The sequence below is a fragment of the Rhinatrema bivittatum genome, chromosome 3, assembly GCF_901001135.1.
Source record: "Rhinatrema bivittatum chromosome 3, aRhiBiv1.1, whole genome shotgun sequence".
NCBI lineage: Eukaryota > Metazoa > Chordata > Amphibia > Gymnophiona > Rhinatrematidae > Rhinatrema > Rhinatrema bivittatum.
In genome coordinates, this window is record NC_042617.1 from 471,817,885 (window position 1) to 471,834,408 (window position 16,524).

General features: G+C 40.8%; 1 protein-coding gene across 1 annotated transcript in view; it reads right to left on the reverse strand.

The window, feature by feature from the left end:
- Positions 1-1,107: 1,107 nt before the first annotated feature.
- The window catches only part of SDC1 (syndecan 1), an 83,127-nt gene continuing 67,710 nt past the window's right edge, over positions 1,108-16,524 (reverse strand). The window contains exons 2-5 of the mRNA XM_029595978.1: positions 10,901-10,979; positions 9,196-9,752; positions 7,971-8,118; positions 1,108-4,286 (exon numbers count right to left, since the gene is read on the reverse strand). Of these exons, the coding sequence (XP_029451838.1) occupies positions 4,120-4,286; positions 7,971-8,118; positions 9,196-9,752; positions 10,901-10,979 (951 nt within the window). The 3' untranslated portion in view covers positions 1,108-4,119. The remainder of the gene's footprint in view (positions 4,287-7,970; positions 8,119-9,195; positions 9,753-10,900; positions 10,980-16,524) is intronic.

The following is a 16,524-nucleotide window of genomic DNA, read 5'->3' on the forward strand; positions in this document are numbered from 1 at the left end:
TTGGACCAGACTTTGGAAATGCTGTGGTTCCCCCTATGAGGAAACAGAGAAAGCAGGAATTTTTTTTGTTGACCCCTTGAGCATAGCATGATTCTGCATTCTGTGGTTTCTCCTACTTAGTATTGCAACAATACTAATAGGAAGAATCAAAGTATTTTGTTTTTTTATTTTTCAGTGAGCCTTTGAGTGCAGGATGCTTTAACATCAGATCCTGGGCTGGCATTAAATCTGTTAAAATGGGTGCCTTGGCAATTTTTTTGCATCACTGGGTAATAGGCTCATTGACATGGAATTTGCCTGTGAGTTCTATCAGCTATGCACGCAGCTGGATGTGCATTTGGACAATCTCAATATAGGAGAGGGGTTATTTTAGCACATCAAAAAATGTATCTAATAGTGTTACTTTGTACTAGCCTGAGCACATGCTATATTGCATTGGCCTGTTAGTATGAAAGCCTCATCTTTGGTAAATCCTTACAACAGCTGCTTGGTCAACTTTAAGCCCAAGTCTTGGTGCTTCCAGCATTTGATTCTCTTCCCTAAGATTAGACTGTTGATATGCAAGACATTTCACATGTGATCCACAGTGATTGTGTTCCCATGCTCCACTGTAAAATGAAAGCTGTGGCAGACACCTACCATAAACGTGATATGATAGACGAGGCTCAGAGCTCTGATAAAGGAGGCAGGATCACTCTTCAGGCACTGCTCATTCATAGCCATACAAACTTCAAATCTGCATTCCATATATAGTTTCAAAAATTCCTTGATAAGGAAACTAGGGTAATTGGGTAGTACTGTTTCTTCTCACCTGAGCTAGCATGCTGCCCAAACACTAAAAAACAGAACTTAACCAACTTCAAATCTATGCCTACTTGGGCCTGTATTTTATCCAAAGATGATTTGGATTAATACACAAACTCATTTAAAAAAAATCCATCCTACAGGAAAAGCAATAGCTTTACTCCTCTGGCACTAGCCAAGCCATAAAGAACTGGTTTCTGAGCAAAAAAGTATTAGTGTTATGACACCGATACAAAATGCATTTGTCAAAACTAGGTTTTTATTGCATGATACTTTTACAAAGCCTCATGCAGGCAATCACTATTGAAATTTTTCAAACTGAAAATAGAGATCAGATTTTGAAAAGTTCAGTATAGTTTTGTTTTTTTTTTTAAGAAGCTGACAGTCAAGTAAATACAACTGCCTACCAAATTGATTGCCATATAAGGTGATAAATCAGGTTTTAACAAACAAACTAAAACATTCTCTCTCAGCTGCCATTCTAGAAATGTTATTGTGAAGTGATCAAAGCAGCCATAAAAGATGGAGGGAGTTAGGCATTAAGCATCTAAGTGAGCTTCAATTTCAAAATTTATAACATATGAATAATGGCAGTATTCTTTAAAAATAGAAAAAAGTTACTAGTTTCCAGTCTATTGTACAAACATTAATAGCATTTAAACATACAAAAATAAAAATCTGTGTTCTGGTAACAGCAGCCACCAACAGCATATTTACTTAAACTTAAGATGAGCAAGTTCAGCATTTCCTTTCCAATAAAAAGCATTTAATAAATGTAAATTCTCCTGCATTTGGTGCATAGTGCTACAGTGCAAATCCACACGTTTTGAAAACCCACTCTTAAAACTGCCCTATCAAATGGATATACTGTGGCCAAGATGTTTGCATCCTTTTACTTGTGGATAGAGGTGGAATCTAGGTTTGGTTTTTTTGGTTTTTTTTTTTTTAGTGTGAATGATTATTTAATTACTTATGCATATTATAAAAGCAAAAAGTACACCTTAAAAATGAAAAACAAAATTAGTAACCATGCTGTTTTCTAACTGTGCATAGGTGCTTATGATTGCTTAAGAAGTGCTCAAGGGATGTCAAGCCCTTCCTACCATTATGGCTTTTTTCTTTTTACACACCAGTCTTAAAAAAAAGTTAGAGTGCATAGTATTTTGGCATTAAACTATGAGTAGCAAGTTCAGGATGTAACTAATGCATAAGCAAGAAATGTTTCTACAACTAATGCCACTAACATGTGAATGTCAATGTCCAACCACAAATCACAGTGAAGTGTACACTGCAATGATCTACAAATTATGGGTCCTAGAAGACTTGCTGATGAGTTGCAAGAGACCAACTACTGTTACTAACTTTGGGTATAGGGAGTGGAGTGAAATGAAAAGCTGGTCACCCAGTCTGCAAAACTGTATTGCATTTAACTTATAAATTTTTATTTACTTTAACACATTATGTATCCAGTGGGTCCCATGAATGACATCTCAAATGAATGGATGCTTATGAAACTCCCAGTCTAGAGATAACCCATGGCAACACTTAAGCCCAGTTGGGGAAAGATCAAAGAACAGACTAGAGCACATGAGCTTCAAAATAAATAAGGAAAAAAAAACTCAACCATTGGGAAAGCTTGTATGACTAGTATATTCCTCCTCTCTCTCAGATACACTTCTCTAGTATTTATTCTTATTTGTGAAAAAGCCCACATTTGAAGTGTACAATTTGTCTTTGCAGCTATCTAGACAAGGTTTGCTTATCACTTGCTCTGGTTTCATGCCAGATTCACCATCACATCTGGCAGCTTGCCTAAGAGGGACCCATTTAGCTAGTGGAAGTGTCTTGCTAAGACTAATTACATTATCAGTAAGGCATTTTCACTAAGGCATCATCCATATAATCACTGCTTGAGTAGCAACATTGGAGAATATATACACACAGATGGTGGTGTTCATGCTGCACCTTTAACATTATGAAAAACTACATTACAAAATACTTGATCTAACAGGTTTGTGTTTGGCAAAGACACCACCAATGAAAATCCCACACCTCCCTTTGGGAATTGTTCTACTCTTTAGGGTGTTTAAGGCAGCAACGCCCAACATGACCTAGTTCCTGTAGGCTAAGCAAGCAAAATTGCAGAGACCAAGGCACTAAACTATTGGCAATCAAATGCCATCCCCCTTCCTTCAAGCTTAGCTATCATAATACATAAGAAACCTATGCAATTGTATACAGGAACCAATGGAAAATTGTTACAGAACGAATCAAGAACTGAAAATTTATGTACATAAAGTGTTACATGTGCTGTCGGCACATTGCGACATAATACAACATTGTGACAGCTAAACTAGGGTGCATGCCCTGGAAACTATGGTCCTGAAAAAAAACAAAAAAAACTCTTCCTTGAAACAGATCAGTGTCCCTATGGCTCGCGTATCCTATGTACATGACAATGCACTTTGTATACTAAACAGCATTAGATATGGTGGGCATGTTTAATTGCAGGTCAGCACACTGGCAGGTAGTTTACAAAAGTGTGCCAAACATCAGTTTATATAAATCAGATAAGTACCATAGTGTGGATAATCAGGTGTGAATGGATCTTATACAACCTGTGTAAAACATGAAGTTTAAAAGCTAAAATGCTATTCATAGATTTACAGTTATCACAAATATGGCACCATGCTTCAAATTATTAGTGTGACATTAGTGGCATGACACTTACTGATGTCTGTCACTTTCCATCCACAAGAATTGTAACTACAATAGGAAAGATGTTTGGGCAGCAGTACCAACCAATAAAGGAATGAAATAAAATTCCTTTAGAGGATTATGTAAACATGCATTTTTGTTCCTCGAGCCAGTGGGTTCTTTTTTGTACAATTAAACACTTGATTTCTAGTTTAAGTGCTATAACCATGTCAGCTATTAGAGGAATACTGTACAGATACAAACTACTGATCTCTTCCAGACCAAGCCATGAGCACTAACAGATGTGGCAATAAGAGCTAGAGATGGTGATATCCAGTACGAGGACAAGCCATGTTGCTATTCCTTCCTGTTCTCCCCCCTCCAGCAGTTTTAAGACCAATAAACCTAAGAAAGATCAATAGACCAATGTGTCTTTAAAACTGCAAGGGATCTAAGGTTTAGGCTGTTCTCTCATCTCCTTTAGAAAGATCAGCTTCCAGTGGTCAGGAGACAGGTAATCAGACTTTTCAGTTAGCTTGAAGTTCAATAGGAGACCCACAAGATGGTCTATGAAAAGGGAAACAAAATCCATCTCTCCTAAAGGCAGTCACAGGTTGTTTATGCATAGAACTCTTCCTGTTTCTGTGGTTTCTGGTATCCTCCATTTGAATGCTTTGGTTCTTCCAAGGAATAGCTTCCTTCATCTTTCTTCTTCATTCTGTACAACATAAAGCCAACCAGGAACACAGCGAATAGCAGGCCTACTACTCCGCCTGCAATGACACCTAGAAAATAAAAGACAGGAGATCAAAGACTACAGCTTGGGACTTTACAAAAAAAAAACTGAAAAAGATTCAAACAAAAATCATATCTGAAGTTTAACACCATGCTACTGGGCATATCAAAATCCACACACTTCATCCAACCCCCATTCCCTAGCAAGCACTGTTAACTTAATAGGCACGAGGCTCCTCTTTACAGGCATGCAAAGTCCAACATCAGCAATACCTGGAAATGGGTGGGAGCAAAGACTGAGTTAGCAGCCTAAGGGCAGTAAGCCAGACATGCTTGCCCAGTCTTCAGCTGCAACACTGTAAATATGTACCACAGGAAAATGTAGATGGAAAGCAGCCCCATGCAGGAACTAGCAATGGCCAGGTTATACAGCATGAATTGCAGTCTTGAAAGAGTTCTCCAAAGAAGTTATATTCACATTTTCTCTAAGTTGATAGACTTCTCTCCTGCCCATAAAGGTATAATCATGGCAGCTCAGAGCAAAATATACTTTCTACTTACTCCAAAGATTTGTCACCCCTCCCCCCCCCCCAAAAAAAAAATAAACTCATGGTCAGACAGCTCATAACAGCACCGAGAATATAATAGAGCCAGGATACAAGGGTAGTGATAGAGCCTTATCAGCCCCAAATAAGATTTTCTTTGCATCACCTACCCTGCGGGACATATGCATTCAGGTGCTCACCCTTTATATAAGCCAGACAGCTTGCATATCTCCATCCCCATACCAGGAAATTGAACTATTAGAAGTCTCTGCTCACCTTACCCTTTTTCAACTTGGAGAATACTGCACACATCTTGAGTGAAAAGTGACTTGTTACAACAGAGCAGAGATCTTTGTCACATGAATGGAGTTGCAGTCTTTAGCCATTTTACCCTAGTGGTGGCACTGCCCACTAAAACATGGCAGAAATACCATAAGGCTTATCTAGTCTGCCCATCCACACCAACCGCTCAGCTCTACAATCCCCATCACTCCCTCAGATTCACTGTGGTTGCTCATGCTTTTTTGGCCTCGTTGTCCTATTACCTTCCAGGAGGATGTTCTATGCACCTACCCTTTTTCTGTAAAGAAAGTTAGGATTACTCCCAAGCCTAGCCACTTTCATTCCCATCTCATGACATCATCCACATTAATACATTTGGAGGTATTTAAAATGTCTGTCATGTTCTCTATGCTGCCTTTTCTCAGGCATACATTAAGCTAAGTGTCCCCATATGCTTTATATAGGAGAACACTGGAAGGTAAACCAGATTGAGTAAGTTCAGAGGGAGGTTATATCATGCAAGACTGCCTATTACCTAATCAAAGGCTTCTGTCTCATCTTTCCTCCTGTCAGTCTGTTAGTACTGAGACCCTAACTATCCCTGATGGATTTTTTTCCCCAAGGCTTTTCATTGTTGATGGGGGCTTTCATCCTTGGCACTCGGACCCAACAGTAGATTTGTAGTTGGTTATAACCTAGCTTAGGTAATACTTAGTTCTCCTGCATTTCAGACTAATCCAGTGTTGTGCCTCCTTGTGGGATGTTTGGAATGGGGTACTCACACACCTGGCCTACAGCAGGGAGCCTGGAGTCCTCTGTATCCTGATGAATGAGGGGCTAGGCAGCCAAGTGGGGTATACCCTGCACAACCACATGAATATTTTGCCATGCTAATGTGGCTAGTGCTGTGGTTGGTTGTCTGCCACAGTCCGTGCACCTGAGACATTTCTATGTGTATTCTAATATTAATTCTGTGTTTTCAGTGCAATTTGCTATCACATGAAAAGGAAGAGTGCATAGTGTAGCCTTCCCTGCCATAAGTTTGCATCTCTGCTGCAAAATAGGTATAACTGACTAATATAGGAGGAATAGTAACAGGAGTGCAGTCATGCAAGGGTTAACCTAAACTGTGGTCAAAGTTATGCAAAATATAACATTTATCTTTGGTCCTGAACAATGTTTGTTCACAATGATTCTCGTGGAAGTTGCAGGCTGATGTTTCACCTGCATCTGCAGGTATTCCATCCCAAGATGGAGGCAACACCCAAAGGTTAACAGCAGCAAATGTAAAAAAAAAAAAAAAAAAAAAAAGATTGCTTACAAGTTTTAGCACATCAGCAAATCTATTAAATTTTGAAGATTGCTAACCATAAGTATAGGCTGAAAATGCAGCAGATTGCCTTAGATGTTTTCAGACTTTTTAGCATGCTCTATGAAAGGAAACTGCTTATGGGTTTGTTAATCTGTTTGTCATGTGACATCACCAGCATGGGCTAGAGAAGCCAGCAGCCCACCAAACCAGCAAGGCCATCTGCTGTGGTGCTGCCATGCTCCTCTTCATCCTTGAGACCTTCCTGCAGCAGCTGATCTGAGTCGTGATCTGCATGCACCTTTGAGATGGGCCAGGGCTGGCTGACCAACCTGTGCAGCTTGCACAAGTCACCGCTGGCCTCCTAACTCCTACAGGTAGGGGTGGCTGGGAGAGGGAAGTAGTGGAAGGCCTCATAGAAAACAAGCTGCCCCCTCTAAATGCAGCCTGCTCCTGATGAGATAAGCATTTACTCTAACAGGCAGCCTGTTGGCAAAAGGTTTGCAAAAAAAAGTGTCTGCTGCCACTTGAAGAAGTGCACACACTTAGTGTGAAACTTAAGTGTCTCATTACTGATTTAAACAGCTGGTCATGCCATAGCTTTGCACACTCCTAGTTGATAGGTTTGGCCTGTGGGTAGTTGCTGTTGCAATGGGAAAAACATCTGGGCTGCTCCCTCTCCTTTGGCCCTCCAGATCATTCAGAAGCAGGACCAGAGTTACAGCACCATTATCCTTCATTTGCCCTTCCTATTTTATATTCCCTCCCAGCTTAGCCTAGTCACTGCAATTTCTTGGCTGGGAGCCATGTACCAGGATTCCTAGAACATGGCCTGCATGGGATTTTCTACTCTAAGAGCTTCCATACTGGATTTTCTCCTACAGCAATGGAGACTTTAATGAGCCAGTTATGACATGACCCAGGGGAGGAGTGGATGAAGTCTCTAGCCTTAGTATGCTGAAGTTTTGCACAGGTTATGCTTAAATTAAAAAACCTGAATGTAAAAATAAGGCTTAAGGGGTATGATTTAAGATTTAGGTGAAGTCATATGCAATTCAGATTTATGAATACCCCTGCAAGTTTATTAGTTCTCTGTCTAGTTTTAATGTACTTTGGCTTGCATGACTGCTCCTTGTTTAGGTATAATCTAAGTGCCCACTCACAGCAGGTGCTGTTATGTGCCATAGCCTTAGCTAATATGCACCCGTTTTCCAGAACTTACCTGGAGACAAATCTAACTCTGGAAGAGCATTAAGGTTGTGTTATTTAACCAGATAGGCAATGCTATTTTCCACTGAACTGTAGAGAAGGGCAACTGCTGGCTGCTCCTTTAACTCCATCCACATAAGCTATGTAATCTATTTTATTGGCTCTTGTGTACTGTACTGTTTACAGAATAAAGCCTATATACACTTCAAATTGTTGTAGCTTGTTTGATTTATTGTAATCTGTTCTGGAGATTTTTTGAAACAGCAGAAAAACAAGTTTAACCAAATTGCAAGAAAGCCCACTGCTCCACAGTAGCTAGGTAGTTGTGTAGTCGATTAATAATTCGTTTCCCACAATTTATGTCTACATAAACAGCCTTGAAACCATACCTCCTAAAACTTCCTTCCTATCCATTATTCCTTTGGATGCATCTGTGGTTCCATCAGTTTCAGATGTCTTGGAGTCCTCATGAATTTTCCGTTCATTAAGGTTTCTTGAATTTTCCTTTTCAGTTACAGCAAAGAAGAACTCCTCCACCTTCGGAAACAAATACTTAGATTTATCTGTAGTTCTGAAATAAAGGTTGCCTAGTGTGCACATTTTTGTTGGAGAAAAGTGACTGACCAATACATTAGTGTACTAAGGAATGCTGCATTCTACCAGCAAAAGCGTTAGCCATAGCAGATCTTGTAATATATAAATCCTTTAGGCAATCTGTTTTAATTTACAACATTTTGTCTCAAAGAACATTTTTCCATGCAAATTCATGGGGTTTTTTTTTAAACCAGTATTAAAGTATGTGTAATCCACTCACTTGTGAATATTTCACATTTAACATGATCAGTACTGAAAGTATGCAAGTAGAGATGGCATCTCTAGTCAAGGGCCTCAAAAAAAAAAAAAGTCCCACACCAGCTTCAGGATATCTACAATAGATATTCATGATCAGGGTGGAAAACAATTTAGAACTTGGATAAAATAAAGCTATACAAATTCATACCAGATGCCCAAATATCACTTGACATTTGCTTTTTTTTTTTTCCAGTCTACTTCTGGCTTACCTAGTACCCTAGGATTTCTCAGCCCTGTTCATCTTTGATTATATGGATCCAATAATTTGCACCTTCTGTACACTGAAAACCAGAACACCGGGAGTTTGCCAACTAGGTAAGTTATTCTTCCCATCACTATTCTAGATTTAAAGCTGTCCACAGCACCCTTATGCTGAAATATTGATAAACACTGGTGTGCCACCATACATTCATTCATGAAAAAATGATTTAAACTGCTAAAAATTTGCGGCAGTATGTTCATCATGGTTTCAAACAAAATATAGGTTACCCTATGATTGCATTTGGAAATGGGCAGCCAAATTGGCGACTGTACATAAAAGTAAAAGACGCCGGTAGGCGGAAGTGTGCATTAGCCCTGGTATGAGGGTATTCTTTAATTTCAAAACCATGAGAGTAATGTGACCTGCTTTTTCAATACCATACATTTAGTAACATAGTAAACTGATACAATTTGATCTCAATGTGGGTTAAGAGAAAAGTTGTTTACAGAAGCTTCTATACAGACTGCCATTATATATTTAAAAAACCTCCAAGTTCTTACCACATCTCCAGATCCTTCATCTCTCCCTTCAGGAAACACTGGCACATTCTCAACTGCAGTGATGTTGGTAGGGGAGGTGCCATCTGAATCAACCATGGCAGTGCTAGTATGTATATTTCCAAATGGGAGAAACCCTTTCTCAGAAAGCACATCACCGTCAGAGGGGTTCTCACTTGTGGATTCTGGGGCATCCGTGCCTTCCGTGGACGCATGTGAATCAGAATGGTGCACCACATCTTTTACATTACTATCCGTGGAAGTGGTTGAACTAGCTTGGGAAGTGGGTTGAGTTGTGCTCGTTTGTATTGTTACAACACTGCTAGGTTTCATCTCAGATTCCTCAGCAGTGGAGTTAGATTTCTGTATCTCCTCGGAGCCAGCCAACACTTCATCCACTTCCAAATCTTTGGCAGTGGATGTGGTCTCCATTTCACTGGTACTTTGAGTTTTCTCGATAGCAGGCTGGTCTGATGTGGACGCCAATGGTGAAACTGATGTTAGCACGGGCTCTCTTTCTTCTGGTTGACTGACTGTAACCGTATCCTGTCGCAAAACACCTTGAGATGAGAAGAATGTGTTAACTTGATGCCAAACAGCTCATTGTCTGTATAAAAATGTGGAATCGTCAGATACAGAACTGGAAAACAAAATCTACAGTAAATGTGTAACAAAGAATCAACTTTGCCAAATTGCTCCAGTCTTGTTTTGCATGGCTTTCAAGAGTTTGTGTGTTTAGCACTTCAGATCAGCCAGTTAGCTAGAGTACATCAGAAACGGGAGCCTCCCCTCTGGGAATTAAGATAACAGAACTGTATAGTTTTACAGAAAGTGGTTGTAAGGTAATATAAAATTTGGCCAAAGTTAATCCAGCTGAGGCTAAACACACCTTTTACTCTATTGCTTTTCCAGTGTTATGCCATGCAATGAAAAGACCATCTTGAAGAGCATTTTGCTATTAATATTGAGCTGAGGGAAATTATAGTTATGATCCATATCCTAAAAACATGATCTCAGTAGGAATCATCCATAGAGATCAAATTAAAGTGTTAATGCACTTCAATGGAATCCACTCATCCCTATGGGGAGATTCATTTCTCATCAATAGCTGTCCAGAATCCAAAGTATTTATGACACATGCCGCAAGCCCACTCAGATCATGATAAACTTAAGCAGCCTCTCTGAGCACTCCTAACACACAATATAACCAGTAACCAAGATTAGTCCATAAAAACATGCAACCATGCAGGCAAATCACTACTTCCCCATCCTATTCCCTATATGGTACACAAGGGGGAGGAGCTCATTAAAGGAGCAGAAAGGCTCCTTACTTAGCTCTGCCTTTCTAGCTACAAACCCCTGCCCTCTTCAGGCTGCTTGGGAGGGACAAGAGCAGGAAGCAGAAGTCTACAGAGATTTAGCACAGCTTGAGGCAGAAAGTCAGCCCAGATTTCTGCCTCCCTATCTGACAAATCCAAGCCTGCACCTCCCCTGATGAAAGTAACTTATCCCATCACATTCAGGATACTTCGTTACCCTTCTCCCTTTGATACAGTCAGTTCTCATTATGAAGCGAGGCCGGCCAGCCTGTAATTTCCGACCTTTTTTCCGTTACAGTTGTGATCGGCCTGCCCTTTTCTAGTCTTGCAGAAGGGAAATGCAGGCAACTATGGAAAGGTGTGGGGGGGAGAAAAGAAATGCCACTTACCGAAGCCAGAGCCTGAGAAAGAGTCTTCATCATCGCCAGATCCGTCTTGATCTTCAGGGGGTTGGTTTGCAATATCGTTCTTTAAAAAAAAAAGGTTCTTGATTAACCAAGGCACTAGACAGTACACAGTTCTAACTTCCAGAAAAAGCATCAGGAAAGTCTGCAGTCATTTTTAAAATTCCTTTGAGCCTTACAAAAAGACTGCAATAAGTTTGGTACTAAAACTAAAGACCAGGCCAGTCTTCTGGTCTCCAGGATAGTTGGGGCCACATCCCCAGCCCTGAGGAGTCATCCATTACTCAAAGATGTTGAACTTGGGGTGTCCATATTGGCCAGGTTCTAGGAGGTTTGTGGCCCCAAGATGAGGACAGTCTTGGATGGCAGAGCCGATTGGGGAGGGGGGGGGGGAGGGGAGTACAAAAAAAATAGGGAAAAAAAACTCAACTCAGATAAATCTGCAAATTGAAGCTCATAGCACCATCACTTGACAAAACAGCTGGAAGCGGGAGCAGAAACATTCCACCCAGGTCAAGTCTGTAGCCATAGCTGCAGTTCCTCATTACGTTCCAGTTAATTCAGATAAAGATACCTACAGATTCATTACTAGGATCAAATCTCCATTAAGGGGCACATATGAGGAGGTCATAAGTAGTGTGGTGATGGACTCAGAAAAAAAGAGCACAAAAAGTTCTAGGCTGTTCTGCAACGTCCAGGACACAAGGTGTGACTCCCTAGGACTGAAGAGGATGTGTGCTTGAAGGGCTCTAGGCAGGAAACAGATTCTTATAGAAGGGGCAGGTACTTTCACACTGGTGTTTGCAAAACATGGAAAGATACAAGAGGATGAATTCGAGTGTCAGTGTCTACAGTGCGTCTGTTTGCCCAGAAGTGACCATCAGAACTTCTCCAGAGGAAAACCAATGGAAAATCAGAGGAAAAGCTGCATGGGGATATTCTTGTCCAGGGTGCCCCTGCCCCATTCATCCAGACGTTTCAGGAAGAGTGATGAGGCACAAGATTAATTCAGCTATCAACATTCCTAAAGTCTAGAATGTTCCTTGGAAATGGCCCCAACAGGATTTATGAAGATGAGGAAATCCCTGGATTTCATGAATTACATGAAGGAAGTTTGTCAGCTCATTACCATCCATTAAGTTTCTCAGTAAACTCATTTTTGGAGTTCAACTGAATGAAATTGTATTTAAGCCACAAGCGAATCCCCAGCCCTATGGGCCCTGAAGTCTTCCCTCCCTGTTTGAGGACTACCAGGGAGCTGCATGTTGGCCCTGCAGCTCAGATATTCACCCTTGTCCACTCAGTGTGGAAAAGGAGTTGGGTTTGTACCTGTTGGAAAGGCATTTCCCAGCAGCATTTTCAATCCATAAGAACAAATGGTATTTTATTAATGAGTGGGTGGTCCTAGAAGTCTGGTACTTTTGGATTTAGGGCCCATGGCTGCAGGGTACTAGGAGCAGCCTTGGAGCATGGCCCACAGTACAGAACTGTCACTGAAGTGACAGTGAGGGGAGCCCCTAACAGTTGTGAAGGTTCATGGTGCCAGATCCCACCCTGCTTCCAACTGAGCTGGAAGCCCAAAGGAGCAGGAAAAACAGCTGTACAGTAAATAAATTTAATATCGGCATCACAAGCGGACCTTTTGTAAGAATGGAAATTGTGAAGTCTGTACATGTGCCATGCCAATTATATAAAGGGATTAATGTACAGAAGATGTGACACTTTAGAGATGTTTATTGTAAAAAGGTAACTAAGTTGTCCTTGTATGTATCCCTCACATTTATCACTGAATAGCTATCAATTCAGTAGTTTTTGATGTGGCACCTTCTCTCTTTTGGCAGTCCAGCTTAATCAGAACCAAAGATGGAGCTTGTAAATATCTGGGAATAGTTCCCATATTTAGTAATCTTTCCAATCGCTCACCCTACAGTGTCTGGTTATTGCAGCATCAAGCCTCCAATCCTAGGCCCTTACTCTGGTCACCATGTGACACTAACCACATATCCCCTTCCCTCACCCCCAGGGGGGGCTGGGAATGCTGCTTTTGCAACTTGGGTAGCAGAAGTCTCCACTAGGATCAATCTGGTGACCTTCTGCATGGCAGTACACAGCTAGGCCCAGTATTAATGTTAATGCATTTTATTCATATAGCATGCTATGCATTTCTTACCATTGTACATTTATAGAATTACATGCAGAAATGAAGCTTACAACCCAAATGAAAGTACATCGGTTTTACAAGACACCTATGATCAGCAATGAGGTTTTAAGCATGTATAAGTAGTGGTCGGAGGATAACATATGTGCCTTTGAGTGAATCCAATTACCTGATTTATAGACTTTCTAGAGCTTGAAACCACTTCATGCCTCAGTGAGCTATCGTTATGTATCATATAATTGGACAAATTAGATACAATTAAGAAATGTCTTTTCCAATACACACATACTGTTGTGGATAATCCATCCAATCAAAAAGCATCTTGTAATGTATAAATCAAGTATTCCTTTATAAATTGATTAGTGGTCTGGCAGCAGTTTTGAGCAGAAGGCCTGTTTCTTTCAACCAGCTTCTGCTTCAGGCTGGCCATAGCAAAAACGTTACACACATTAAGTACAGCCAGTACATGTCACTTGTGCAATATGTACGAGGTTCCAGAGCAAACTTAGCACAGTTCATGGACTGTCCATTGCAATAGCGGGGCTAGGTTGGAAGGCAGGAGGTTGTTATACAGCGAGGGGAACCCCAGGTAGCCATGAAAGAAGGCTCATGGCACCATAGTCCAGTGGAGTAGGTTCCAACAGAGCCAGAAGTTAAGAAAAAAGGATTTAAAGATGTTAATACTGAACTTTTCATAATTTTTTTTTGCTGACTGGAACAAAACTAATGGTATATAATTTGATATACATGTTTGATGCCTATAATTAGAAAAAAAATACATTCACAGAAGCTAAGGAACAAAACCACATTTAAACTGTGCTAAGGGCCCTTGCTAGATATTCTCTGCAGGACTGGGGTTTCAAAACATGGCTGTTTGTTTACAAACCCCACCCTGCCCACAATGTAGGCTGTTTAAAAAAATTAAAGATCTCAATGAGCTTTCTTGAAGTGTTGATCTGGGAAGAAATTACACTCCAGAGTTAACTGCTCTGTTGAACACATTTGTATTACTTTGTTTAGCCAAACTTCAGTTGGGGCACACCTTAATGTCAGTTTAACAGAAGACTTCCAATGACGTGTATGAACACAACAGGATCTGATCTACTTTTGATGAAACAAAGCTTCACTCCATGAAAGACAAGCGTGAGAACAAAATGCAAACAGAATTTAAAGAGCAGTGCCTGCATCGGACATTTCTCCGACTTAAGTTGGTCTCCACTTTTTTCTATGAATTCAGTTTTACAAAGTAAAGTAGCATGGGATATCAACTTCTCTACAAGACTTTACTTTTTTAAAGTTGTTTTTGAGCAGATTCTTCCATCTTTGGGGAAGCTGTCTCTAAACAAAGTGTTCCCTGCATAACTACCAAATGTCAGATTGCAATACAGAACAAAAACTAAACTAAGCAGCCATCAATTAACAGGCCTAGCAAGTAAAGCACATTCGATACTATAAACTGTTTTTCATAGATAGCTGGATGAATTAACCATGACGAGTAAACAGACCAGTCTCTAGCTTGTAGAGTTTTAGCTGAGCATGTGTGGAGTTCCCACGTGAGATGACAGATTGCTCTTGATGGATTAAGGAGGGCAAAAATACAGCCTAATCCATTGCCACAAATGAACCATCTTCAAGTACATGAAAGATCATGTAAGGATAGAGATGGCCAGAAGGAATATTGCTAAATACTTTAGTACAAAAAGGGCGCATTAAAGTATTATTTAACCTAATTAAGGCACCAGATGTGGTATACAATTATGCCCTTAAAGTTGCCCAAAGAATGCCTTCCATACACAATCTACCTATGGCAAGTAGACCAAAAAGTGGCATGAGACATGAGGAAATATGCTAACTAAAAAATTGAGGCAGATATGAAGTTTGTGCATCTTCCAAATGAAGTACATGGGAAAGCCATTACAGACAACCATGAACGGTATATTTACTCAAGTCCATGAGCAAAATTACCCCAACCAATACTCAAATACTATGTCAAAGAATGAAAAGTGATTGAAGAAAGCTTGGAGTGGTCAAAGACTTAGCATTGAATCCCAGCTGCCAAGTGCAGTTATGCATCTGGGATGTGGGAATCCAAAACAGCTGTAGATGGGAAGAGAGTGATTTGTACAGAACAAGAGAGGGATCTTGGGGTGATAGTCTAGCAATCTGAAGATGACAAAGCAATAGCTAAAGCCAGAAGATTGCCAAGCTGAACAGAGAGAAATAGCCAGTAAGAAAGAGGTGATACCCCTGTACAGGTCTCCTTGGTGAGGTCTCACCTGGAGTCTTGTGTTCAGTTCTGGAGACCGTATCTCAGAAGGATAGAGGAGATCCACAGAAGGGCTACCAAAATGGTGTGGGGTCTGCATTGGAAGACTTAGAGAAACTGAAGGATCTAAATATGTATACCCTGGAAGAGGAGGTGCAGGGGACATATGATACAGATCTTCAGATACCTGAAAGGTTTTAATGGTATGTGAACTAAGCCTTTTCCATTGGAAAGAAATCAGAAGAGCTAGGAGTCATGAAATGAAATGGGGGCAGCAACTTAAACAATATTTCTTTGAGATAGTGGAGAATGCTTGGAATGCCCTTCCAGAGAGAAAGTGAAAGATCCCTAAATGATGGAAAAGAGTGCATGGGGGTAACTTGCTGATGTGGCGATTACTACCCTTATCCAATAAGCTTGGTGCTTCGATGCAACTGCAGCACTGCTCACCACTTCAGTGTTAGAGGGGAAGAGGGAATTGGATTCAAACAGAGCTCCAACTTTTATGGTGTGGGAAGCTGATAAGCATGGGATAGCCTGCATGGAGCAAAAGTTACTACCCTTAACAGAAGACATGGAGTTTGATTCCTTTGACACAACTGCAACATCACTCTGCCTTGAGTGAAAGTGGGGGTAGAAAGAGGTATTTGATTCAGACAACCAACATGGGCCCTGACTTTTACGGTCTGGGGTAGTGATGCACAGAAATAGGAGGGGGCACAGGGCTGCTTCTGTGGTCAGGTCCATAAGCAGAGCATGTCAAGCAGCACTGTCTGAGTTTCAAGGCGGCTCATCACCCAGTAAAAAAAACTGGAGGTAAGCTGCATGGCACAGCAGATACTGCCATGGGAGGCTTGCAGGGCAGATTAGGTGGACCATTGTGGTCCTCTTCTGTCATTATGTTAGATGTCCAGTCCGTGGTTGCAAGAGCTTCCGTGCTGTCAGACACTGCACTTTTATCCAGTCTAAGCTTAAACACATCATACCTTACAATTTAGTTCCGAAAATGCCAAAACGTAACAGATTGCAGCTTGTGTCACTGGTCCAGCTGAATACTTTTTTTTAGGTGGGGAGAGAAGGAGCCTCCAAGGCAGCACTTGCCCCTGCTCTCCAGGCTCCCTAGTTCTTTATGCCATGGTGGGGCAAAAAAAAAAAAAAGGGTCGGTCAGGCTAAGTCTGTGGCTT